Genomic DNA, 12,771 nt, shown 5'->3' on the forward strand with positions numbered 1-12,771 from the left:
GACTATTAAAGCACCCCTATTATGCTTTTTTGGATATTAACTTTAATGTAGTGTGTAATCTAGCTGTTTGCGACTGGAAAAGGTCTACAAAGTTTCAAAGATCAAAGTACAGATAAATGGAGTTTTCTGTGCTGCCAAAGCAAATCCACTTTGCATGAACTTCCAAAGGATGACGACTCGTCGTAAAACCGACGCCAGCGTAAAGGTCCTTGCTCACTGCATATGAGTCCCGAAAATTTTGTATGCTTTTTTTCGTATTCTTCATCCTAAAAATTCGTCATGCACAAAAACCTTGCACACTGAGGGCCCTATTTTAACGATCTGAAACGCAAGTATCAAACGCGAAACGTAAGTAACTTTGTGGGCGGATAAATGACTCTTGCACCCGACGCAAATCTAAAATGTGTTGGTCTGAAGTAGCTTCATTACTCATAGGTGTGGTTTGGGCGTAACGTGAAATAAACCAATCAGAGCGTCATCTCACATTCCCTTTAAGAGCAGGCGCGCTTGTTCCATGGCGGGTTGCTATTATAACAGCGGATTTGCCAGGCGCACGCCAGGAGCGGTTCACAGCCGAGGAGACCGACGTTCTCGTCAGGGCCGTAAAAGACAGAGAAGTGACATTGTATGGGGATGGAGAAACACACCCAAATTAGCTTCGGTTAAACAGCCGTATAATCATTTGGGTAAATGTGTAAGCTAGATTTATGCCTATTTTTTCACATCTTCATGGACACCACAATGATTTCCCTCATGTGGAATATTTTTCCTTGTAATTATGTACGGTTTGCAAAAATGGGAACTGCTGCGTCTTTGTGTAGATGAGAGAAGCAAAGTGTATGCGCGTTGTGCACACGCTACATTATGGCCAAGCATGCGCCCTTAAAATAGCATCTGAATAACGCGCCACTGACTTTAGACTAGGGTTTTCCTGGTCTGTGGCAGAATTGTTTTCTGAAACTGCAAAATAGCATCAGGGAACGTTTGTGCCGGAACACGCCTCCTCTTTTCACTGAACCGCCCCCGGGAGCGCAAGTTCATTTCCTAATTTACCGACGTGCGTATGTGGAGGGAAAAGTCAGCTGTGCGTCGGGTGCAAAATAGGAATGATACATGCGTCGGTGTACAAAGTCAATTGCGCTGGGTGCAAGATAGGGCCCTGAGTCTGATGCAAATTAATGAATACGTTGCGAAAAGATTTGCAAAACAATACAAAATGGAGTCTTCAAGCAGTGAGGATGATTTTGATGTCCTCTATCTTCTAGGAAGTATTGGGTCTATCCAATCCTGAGATTGCGTAGAGAGGACGGAGAGTTCCACCTGCTTATCAAGGAGCTGTGGGATTATCCCGAGCAGTTCAAAGTTTACTTCATAATGTCAGTGGCTCAGTTTGATGCTTTGCTAGCGATACTGGAGCCACATATTAAAAACAAGACTACCAATTTCCGTGAACCAATTGATCCTGAACAGTTGTGGATTTTGGCGTTTGCTTGTTCGGTGGCTCTGAATTGTCAAAATACCTCTCAAAATGCTTGCTACAAATGCGAAAAACGTAGAAAATCTTACCCGATCTGATTTTTTTTATGACGGACGAAAGTTTCGGGGGCAGTGTGTAAACGTGTGTAAACGCAACGTGAGGTCGTATTTTTTTTTTTAACTCAGTGTGCAAGGACCTTAAAGGGTAAGTCTCGCCAAAATGCAACCTAGGGTCTTTTTGTTAATCTACCCGAGTCAAACTTTCGTTTAAAAGCATAATTAGAATGGAAACTCTTTGTTAATTAGAATGGAAAAGTTTGACCGTATTTTCGTTTTCGGTCAAATTGCCTTTTGAATGGGAGTGCTAGGGGCACGACTATGATAACATCAAAATCGCTATTTTTAAAACACTAAGAAGGCTCGACACAACATGAAACTGTGCTGGAAGTATCACCAGGGGCTTTACACATGAACTCCAGCATTGAGAACATTGTTTGAGCACACAGATTTTCCTAAAAAGAAAGTTTTTGAACAACTCACTGTAGCTGTTGTTGTTTCCAGCCGCTGGCATTTTGTCAGTCAAAAATAGTCGATCTCCGAATGCGAATGAACTGAATTTTAGTATTGTTTCTTATATGAGGATCCTTTTTCAAATACAAGGTCAATATTGATTTTCACTAATGACAAAACAACAAATTATCCGTGAATTTATATTGAACTAAGCTTTAGGAGCTTTCCATCTTTACTCTCCTCCCTGTTATGTTGCATTCGGAGATCGACTATTTTTGACTGACAAATTGCTGGCGGATGGAAACAACAACAGCTACAGTGAGTTGTTCAAAAACTTTCTTTTTAGTAAACGCTGTGTACACAAACAATGTTCTCAATGCTCGAGTTCATGTGTAGAGCCCCTGGTGATACTTAAAGTAAAGTTTCATGTTGTGTCGAGCCTTCTTAGTGTTTTGAAAATAGCGATTTTGATGCTATCATAGTTGTGCCCCAAGCACTCCCATTTAAAAGGCATTTTGACCGAAAATGAAAATACGGTCAATCTTAAAAGTGGCGTTTCCATTCTAATTATGCTTTTACACGAAAGTTTGCCTCGGGTAGATTAACAAAAAGAGCCTAGATTGCATTTTGGCGAGAGTTACCCTTTAACTGTTCATATCACTGTGTATCAAGTGCTGAGAAAGATCCGGAGCTGAAGTGGTAGTCAGATATGGAAATGGATATTTTGTTTCCGACACGTGCTGCAAGCTGTTGACCAATCAATAACAAAATTAGGAGCCTTTAAAATAGCATAATAGGGGCACTTTATATTCAATGTTAGAGTGCTTTTTGTACAAATGGTCTCCATTTAATCTCAGTGCTCTCTAGGCGATACTATTGAAATATTAGAGATCTCATTTATTTTATTTTTCTATTCTTATGTGGACAATCGCATAATGAGCAGAAGACGGCTTTACTTTCAGAATGAATGTGCTTCTGACCCAGATGTTCTTTTGGGAGCAAAATGTCTCAACAGCATTTCTAGAGGTTTGATAAATTGATAAATACTCATTTTCGAGGACATCTTCAAAAGAAAAAAACACTTTGTTTTGTTATCCTTACAGAGAAGTATCTCAGCTGTGAGATGCCACAGTTCAGTGATAATGTCCAATGATAATTCCATAGTATCATGAGTTAAGTGAATACATATATTTCTTAAAATTAATATAAAAATGGATATAAATAATTTCAATAATTATAGAATTTATATTTATATACACAGAGACATAGCTAATATATATATATATATATATATATATATATATATATATATATATATATATATATATATATATAGGCCTATACATTTTTGGTATTCATCAAAAAATACTGAAAAAAATATTATAATGATTTCTGAAGGATCATGTGACACTGAAGACTGGAGTAATGATGCTGAAAATTCAGCTTGGATCACAGAAATAAATTACATTTTAAAGTATATTCAAATAGAAAGCTATTATTTTAAATTGTAATAATATTTCACAATATTACTGTTTATTTTTGTATTTTTAATCAAATAAATGCTGCCTTGGTGAGCATAAAGAGACTTCTTTTAAAAACATTAAAAATCTTACCGATCCCAAACTTCTGAACGGCAGTGTATATATATATATATATATATAAAGTCTTTTATGGTGTTCGGGTTAGTCGTATTTATAATTAGCTTTAAGAACAATAGAAGTGAAAGGGAAGTACACACGTGTGTGTCCAGACAAGAGTCCAGCTGAGCTGTAGTCATGTGTCGTGTGTGTGATGGATGAGTGTTCACATGAGTGTTCATTAGAACAAACACAGCTATTGTCTGTATTTAAATGAGCATGTGTTGGGCTGATATTGAACACGCTGTAAACACACACACACACACACACACACACACACATATATGCAGCTCGATCTGGTTGCTCCTGATAGCTTTGAAGTGCCGGCTGCTCTTGGCGGTGTGTGTCCTCACGCTGGGTCAGTAATTAAATGTGATATTTATCATGGTGCTGTGTGTAAATGATGAGTCTGGGGACGAGTGATAAACACTGTTGATTATAAGAGCTCATCCAGGCTGCGTTGCCTCTCCTTGACTTTGTGTGTAATACACTCACAGACGCACATAAACACACACAGAAAGTGGAGTGCTGGAGTGCCGTGTGTGTTTTCGGTTTGATCTATGATCGGATTAATTACCTCTGCTCTTATTACAGGAATATTCTGGGCTATTTTAGACTCAGTGTTTATCGACAGCATCTGTGGCCTGCTATTTGAGTACTAAAGTTGATTGATTGATTGATTGTGGTACTTTCTGTAAGGGTGAAGAGACAATATTTGTTAATTATTAATGTAATAATATACTTAATATGAATTAATGTGGTTAGTAACAATAGTATTAAATATTGATTTTGTATAAAAAAAAATCACTGTAAAAAATGTGCTGTAGTTTTGCAGCTGTTTGCCAGTAACTTACTGTAGATTTAAATCGATGTTATTTACTGGCAGCAGTTTGCTCAAAGTTAAATGAACATTAAACATTAACAAGTCTTTGTCTTTACAGAATAAAACTATAAAATAACAACCTAATGCAAAGCATTCTGGGAACCAGAAATCTTCATCAACCTTTTTCTGTTTTTTTCCTTCAGATTTTGGTTCCCAGAATGCTTTGCATGAGGCTGTTATTTTAGTTTTATTCTGTAAAGATAAAGACTTGTTAATGTTTAATGTTCATTTAACTTTGAACAAACTGTTGCCAGTAAATAACATCAATTTAAATCTACAGTAAGTTACTGGCAAGTAGCTGCCAATAATACTGTAATTTCTACAGATTTTTTTAACAGTGTTGTTTATTTATTCATTCATTCTGATGCTCATGGTGCTTTTCGTAAGGTTAAAGATACAATATTTGTAAATTATTATTAAAATAATATATTATTAAATGAATAAATAATACATTTGATTATTAATGATAATATTATATATTGATTTTGCTCTGTTTTTTTCTCATGATATTGCATTAGATTGTTATATATATATATTTTTACTAATTCTTGTGATACTTTTTTTTTTGTAGGGGCAAAGATACAATAGTTATAAATGAATATAATTTATATTAATTTGTTTGATTGTTAACAGTTATATACCAGTATCAATTTTGCATTATTTTCTTAATCAATATTTGAGATCCTTGTTTATTTTAGTCATATATTTAATAATCTGACATTCATGATACTTTTTATAAGGTTAAAGAGACTAAATATTTGTAAATAATAATATAATTATAAATATAATAATAATATTAATTCATTTAATTATTAACCATATTATATATTGAAATATAAATATCAATTTTTGATTATTTTCTCATGCTATTGCATCAATGTTTCATTGTTTCTATTCATTTTTTATTTATTTAATAATCTGACACTCATATTATTAATTTTACTATTTTCTATTTTTCTATTTATCTGCATTCATTTTATTTCTACAGTCCAGTTAATGAAGAAGCAGCTTGTCTGAGTGATATTGGACAAAAGTGGAGGCAACCATGTGCGCTAGAGTTAAAAACCGACGCAGCAGGATCATTTCCCCATAGACTCCCATTATGAATTCATAGCGTAAACACGATTTCTGTTCATTTTTACAAACTGAGGGAGTATTTTCTGCAGTGACTGACGGCGTGTCACAGATGCCATCGTATGGGGGTTAAGTTGTATTTAACCTGGAATATTCCTGCAGTACTGGACCGTTCACTGTTCATCAATAATACACTCACAAGCTCCGGAAGGTTAAGCTGATAAACGTGACCCCTCTCGTGTTCCAAAGGTCCCAGCTTGGTCTTTAAGCCCCATTATTAAGAGAGTTAATCATCTGAACCAACACTGGACTCTTTGGCACCTGAGAGGTGAGACGATAAGAGGACTGGAGAACAGCCAGAAAGAGAATAGAGAGAGAGAAAGCGTTCAAAGGTCTCTTTCTACACTTCCCTTATAATGTTAGTCAAGGTTTCTTATAACATAATTCGGTTTTCCATGACATTCCAGCCTGTCTCTGACCTTTACTTTATCAAATGCTCTCTGCATTTGAGCTGAATGTGAAATCGTGATACTTACATGAACGAGGGATTTTATCTTGTTCAAAACAACTCATCTCTCTTCCACGATTCTGAATTGATTCGGAAAACTTGATAGCATCAAATGTGCGCTAAGAAACAAGTGTTTTGCTTGACTGTGCGGCTACACCTGTCGGTGTTTCAGCTTTTTCTCTTATAAAAATACTGTACAAAGGCCTTATTTGTTGTTTGGAAGTGTAATGAGGGTAACTATATATATATATATATATATATATATATATATGAAGAGTTCAGATGCAAAAGCCTCTAAGTGCCATCTGAAATTTTCTTCTAGAATGGTCATTTTTATCAAGCTCGTACATTTAAGTTCAGTAATTTCACTTAAATGACAATTAATAGGTAATTTTCATTGCCATTTAAGTGAAATTACTGAACTTAAATGTACGAGCTTGATAAAAATGACCATTCTAGAAGAAAATTTCAGATGGCACTTAGAGGCTTTTGCATCTGAACTCTTCATATATACACACATATAAACTAACAAGGTAGGCATTGAAAACAAAGGGAAAAGGAACTAAACACAGGACACAGGAACAATAGGAACAAAACTTCAAAATAAGAGTCAATTAAACAAGACAGGGGAACACAGGCCAGGATCATGACAGCATAAAATGATCTGTTGAATGAGACAAAGATTATTGGATTATATTTGATTATTGATCTTTTTACTTTTTACTTCTGAGTGAAAAGTGTTTCATGGTAAATCCTACATATTTCTTTCAGTGTATTTGCTTGTATGTTTTGAAGCTATAGTTAGATAACTCTTAACATACAATATTTTTAAATTCATAATGATATATTATGAAATAATATTTTAAAATGTATAATTATATAAAAAATATGTATAGTTATATGATTAGTTTATATAAGTAATTTAATAAAATCCATCACATAAAAAAAGTGACACAAAAAAGTCTTTAACCTCATTAATTCATAAGAAAAAATATGTAGATCAAGAATCGTTTTAGAATCGAATCATGATTCCCAGAATCGGACCGTGTCGTGCCTAAAGATTCCCGCTCATAGGCTACTTTAAGTGTGTTTGAGGCCTTTTGTTGGAAGAGTATCAGTTTTGTTTGTGTTTTTTTTTTTTTATCATAGACTGTGGTTTTTATAGAGTAAACAGGACAGAGCCTGTTTGTGTGTTTAAGATTAATCAGGGATTTGAATAAATGAATCATCTTGTATCATAATAACATTTGCAAACACAACACAGACCCACGGCCCCTGCTCCGTCATTAGATCCCATGCTGTGCCGTGACCCGTTAATAGAAGCTAATGTGCCTAACAGAGTGTTAATTTGGGGTGAAACGAACTCTTTCTGTGTGTGTGTGTGTGTGTGTGTGTGTGTGTGACAGTCAGATAAGAGTTATGAGCTAGACTGCGTGCCATAGGACGGGTCAGCGGGCATCTAATGAAGGCATTCCATAATAATCCGACGCTTGTGCCATTGTCCTTTTACTGAGTGTTTGTGTGTGTGTGTGTGTGTGTGTGTGTGTGTGTGTGTGTGTGTGTGTGTTAGTGTAATGTTAGTATCCGGTATATGTATTGATGACTCCAGGGATCGATACATCCTGGGTTACGACCCATCCATTATGTGCACGTGTGTGTGTGTGTGTGTGTGTGTGTGTGTGTGTGTGTGTGTGTGTGTGTGTGCTGTTGAAGATCTCTCATTTGTGCTGGACGTGAAATTGTGCTACAGACGTGAACAAGTGAATTTATATTTTACAGAACAACTAATCTGTCCATCAACTCAGTCGTTTTTTTGTTCATTCATTCATTACTTTGTTATATTTCCATTCTTTGTCTGTTCTTTGATTCATTAGTATGTTGATTTGTCCATTCATTCATTGATTTTTGTTTAGTCGTTCATTAGTTTATTACTTAATTCATGCACCATTGGTTCATTTATTCATTCATTACTTTAATTCATATGTCTGTTCCTTCATTTATTCAGTCATGTTCATTTGTTCATTCATTAGTTTATTTGTTGTTCTGTTCACTTGTCTGGGTTCTTTGATTCATTAATTGTAGATTGATTCATCCATTCATTATTTTGTTCATTCTTTCATTAGTTTGTTCATTAGTTTAATTGATTATTCTGTTTATTCATGTTACATGTTTTATTTATTTTGTTCATTCATTCATTTTTTTGTTCATTAATTAGTTCATTCATCCATTCTTCTTCTTTAATTCATAATATACTTGTTCATTCATTAGTTAATTTGTTGTTCTGTTCACTTTTCTATTACTGTGTTCTTTGATTCATTAGTTTACTGATTGATTCATTCGTTTACTGATTGATTCATTCGTTTACTGATTGATTCATTCATTCTTATGGTTGTTGATGTTGATGTAGTTTATTAGTTAGTTTGCTCGTTGTTTGATCATATCTTAATTTGTTCATTTATTGATGTAATACAAGTTTGTTCTTTTGCCTGTTCATTTATTTATGCAGTCGTGTTCATTTGTTTGATTGTTCATTCATTAGTTTATTGATTGATTAATTTGTTCATTCATCTTCATACATTTTTTTCATTAATTCATTAGTTTAATAGATCATTTGTTCATTAGTTAGTTCATTAGTTATTTGTTCATCTGTTCATTTGTGTGTTCTTTCAGTAGTTTGTTAACAACTGATAAATCTGTTTATCATGTTCATTAATTTTTATTGATTCACATATTCTTTCATTTGTTCATTGATTAGTTCATTCATCCATTCTTGCAGATTAATTTGGTCATAAATTCATTCATTATTTTGTTAATTCATGACATGTTTGTTCTTTTGTCTGTTCCTTCATTCATTCACTCATGTACATTTGTTGATTCATTAGTTTATTTGTTCTGTTCATTTATCTATTACTGTGTTTACTTTCATTCATTCGTTTGTTGATTGATTCAAGTATTTTTTCATGTTCATTGATTTTTGTTCATTCACCCATTTGTTCATTTATTCATTCTTGCCTCAGTTAATAAATTCATTCATTAGTTTGTTCATTAACAATATATTTGTTCATTTATTTGTCACATTCATGTGCTTGTTTGTTCATTCAATAGTTTGTCCATTCATATGTTAATTGATTTGTTTGTTGACATAATCTCTCATTAATTAATTCATTCATTCATTCATTCATGTTTGTTCATTAGTTCATAGTCATTCATTTGTTTGTTTGTCCATTTATTTATTCATCTGTTCATTCATTTAATAGTCCATTCACTGAAAGCAAAGAGGACGAATGATAGAGAGAGTATAAGAGAGATCTCAGAACGTCATGTTTATTTGAACTTGGAAGCTAAAAATAGGCATCAGTTACTCCATTAACCAGGGATCAGTTCGAGACAAGCGTAAGATCCTGTTTCATAATGAGACCCGAAAACAGGCCTGCACCGGTCTGAGCGTGTGAAGCCTCTCCGGACCCGAGCGAGCTCACAGACGAGAAGTAGAAGAGGCTCTGAGAAATCTGATATTTGTGAATAAAACTGGCGTAATGGGAGTTTCTGTTGCAAAAGTTTATTCTGCATTATCTGTTCTAAAACATTTCGTAGTGTTTCAGTTATACTCTACCATTCAAAAGCTGGATTTCTTTTTCTTTTTATGCCTTTAAAAGAAGTCTCATGCTCACCAAGGCTGTATTTATTTATTTGTGCAAAAATGGCAATATTGTGAAATATTATTACAATTTCAGCCGTATTGATGAAAAGCTGAATTTTCAGCATCATTACTCCAGTCTTCATTGTCACATGATCCTTCAGAAATCATTATAATATGATGATTTGCTGCTCAAGAAACATTTCTGATTATTATCAATGTTGAAAACAGTTTTTGTGGAAACCGTGATGCATTTTTTTCCCCCCATGATTCTTTGATGAATAGAAAGTTCAAAATAACAGCATTTCTTTGAAATAGACATTACTTGTACATTTTGAACAGTAGTGAACATAACTTGATGATGGAATTGATAATTTGCAAATCCATCATCTAATGGCACGTTAGAAAGGCATCACTCTGTTTCCCCACTCACATCCTTAAAGTCACCATGAAATCTAAATGGACAGTTCTTATTATTGCAGTATTTATTATAAATGATTTATCTGTGCACATCTTTTTTTTTATTATTCTTGCGCCCTTATAATCTTTAATCAAAATCCCTCCCTCCCTCTTGCTGCGTCATCTCTTCTCTTCTCTGATGATGTGTTCACTGGCGTGAGGGCGGGGCAACCTGTCACTCACATGAGATCCACCAATAGCAAACCACAACCATCCAATCAATTCCCCATGACAATATCAAGTCCCGCCCTTATATTTTCTTGTTCGAGAAGCCGTTTCACTCAGATAAACATCACAATAGGGAAGAAAAGACTATCACAACTTCCATTTCATGCTGATTTTAAGGCTCACGCTGTCTGTGTTTTTGTCCCAGGTGATGATGACTTCCTGTTGGGTTTGGGAGAGCTGCCAGAGACCTTCCCGAGCGACCCACCGGAACCTCTCCCACACTTCCTCCTGGAGCCGGAGGACGCTTACATCGTCAAGAACAAAGCTGTCAATCTCTTCTGCACGGCCACGCCAGCCGCACAGATCTACTTCAAGTGCAACAGCGAGTGGGTCCATCAGAGAGAGCACACCATAGAAGAGCGGGTGGACGAGACGTCGGGTCAGTCACACACACACACACACACACACACACACTTCATTCACCATCACTCTCGTTTATGGGTCAGAAACATTATGGCCTTTTCTGAGGTGCAATAAAAACGTGATAGCTCTGGTTTATTTATGGTTTCCATTGCTAAAGGTGCTGCTAGAGAGATAGATAACCCCCTCCCTGACACATACTGGTTTGTGTATTTTTATGTAATGTTATCAGAGCTCTCAAGGATTTTATTTTTTATATGACTGCTATGGACACTGAGATTAAGGCTAGTCACCAACAACTATGGCCAGAGACCCAACCTAGATGACTGACTGTCATTGAATGTCAAATCACATAATATAGTGATTTATACAACACAGATCGTATTGAAGCAGCTTCATGGTGATAAACAGGAAAATAACAGTTGCAAAATTCATTAATTATTAAACAAATTCAGTTTCAGCTGTAAAGCAGCTCTACAGAAGTCAAGTGTCATTATTCAGCATCAATTATGAAACAAACTCAGTTTATCTACTGTATAAAGTGGCTCTACAGAAGACAATAGTGTCATTATTCAGCTCAGTTGAGTTCAATAACGGTGTCAATGTTCAATTCAATTCAATTCACATTTATTTGCATAGCGCTTTCACAATACATATGTTGCAAAGTTATCATTCTGCTTTGCAGCAGAATTGAATTCTGTTTGCATCATTGATAATTATTTTCCTGTTTATTGTTTAAAGCTCTATGGAAATAATTGACTTGACTTTATCCAATGCAATTCAGTTCAAATTTTGTTCTCTTCCAATAGTGGAGGTAACGTAATATTCATTGACTTTTAAACAGATGATACAAAAGAAACAAGATGCCAAGAGAAATGATTAGACAAATAATAAGATATTCACTCTTAAAAAAGGTTCTTTATTGGCATTATGGTTCCATGAAGAACCTTGTAGAACCATTGCACAAAAGATTTTTAGGTTATTTAAAGGCAAGGCAAGTTTATTTACAGTATATAGCACATTTCATACACTATGGCAATTCAAAGTGCTTTACGTAGAGAGGAATAAAAATAATCACAAAATAAAAGCAAGGGAAATTCAAACAGTTATTCAAAAGCTTTACATAGAAAGGAATTATAATAATCACACTATAGCAATTCATAGAGCTTTGCATAGAAAATAGGCACAAAATAAAAGCAGGGGACATTAAAACAGTTATAAAAGGAATTAAAAGTGATAAATGATACAGTTATAATGAATTAGAGTACAATTAATTAAAATAGTAAATAAACAAAACACCAGTGTATCTTATTTTGACTCTGAGATTTCCCCATGACGGTGATTCTTCTTAAAGATTCTTCACACTAACAAAAGCTTTTTTTCATGTAGACTTACTCTTAGGAACCATGGTTTTTGGTTATACGTGGCACCTTTGTTTTTTTAAGAGTGTATGAGTAAATGACAGTGTCTGTTTGTTTTTCTGTCACAGTCCTGTGGCTCAAACAGTGTCACACGGCACTAGAAACAGCATGGGTTCGATCCACAGGGAATGCATGAACTGATAATATGTATTACTTATGACGTACTTATAGAAGCTTGTTTCCACCACTGAGAAAAGAGAGTTTATATCACACAATTCTGAGAAAAAAAGTCTGAATTGTGAGATGTAAACACGCAATTGTGAGAAAAAACGTCAGAATTGTGAGATAAAAAGTCGCAATTACCTTTTTTATTCTCTGGCGGAAACAAGCTTCCATAGTGTATACCTTCAATGCAATGTCACTTCAGATAAAAGCATTTGCCAAATGCATAAATGTCTTTTTGCACACTGCGAGAACAGAATACAAAGTAAAAGCCAAGAACAGCGTGTGATCCAAGTCCACTTTTGGTGATAGTCGAAAGATAATATGCTACAATTCATAGTTGAAAGGTGCAATTACAGGTGTAAGTCATTTTTTTCCCCACTTCCAAAATGTTTAAAGGTCCCATGTTGTCAAAA

The 12,771-nt window shown here is 34.8% G+C and overlaps 1 protein-coding gene across 2 annotated transcripts in view; it reads left to right on the forward strand.

Annotated features, from left to right (window-relative positions):
• The window catches only part of unc5ca (unc-5 netrin receptor Ca), a 137,764-nt gene that overhangs the window by 45,783 nt on the left and 79,210 nt on the right, over positions 1 to 12,771 (forward strand). For both annotated transcript variants that reach the window (XM_084113752.1, XM_084113753.1), the window contains exon 2: positions 10,558 to 10,791. In XM_084113752.1, the coding sequence (XP_083969878.1) occupies positions 10,558 to 10,791 (234 nt within the window). The remainder of the gene's footprint in view (positions 1 to 10,557; positions 10,792 to 12,771) is intronic.

The sequence above is a fragment of the Abramis brama genome (assembly GCF_963993115.1).
Source record: "Abramis brama genome assembly, chromosome: 5".
NCBI lineage: Eukaryota > Metazoa > Chordata > Actinopteri > Cypriniformes > Leuciscidae > Abramis > Abramis brama.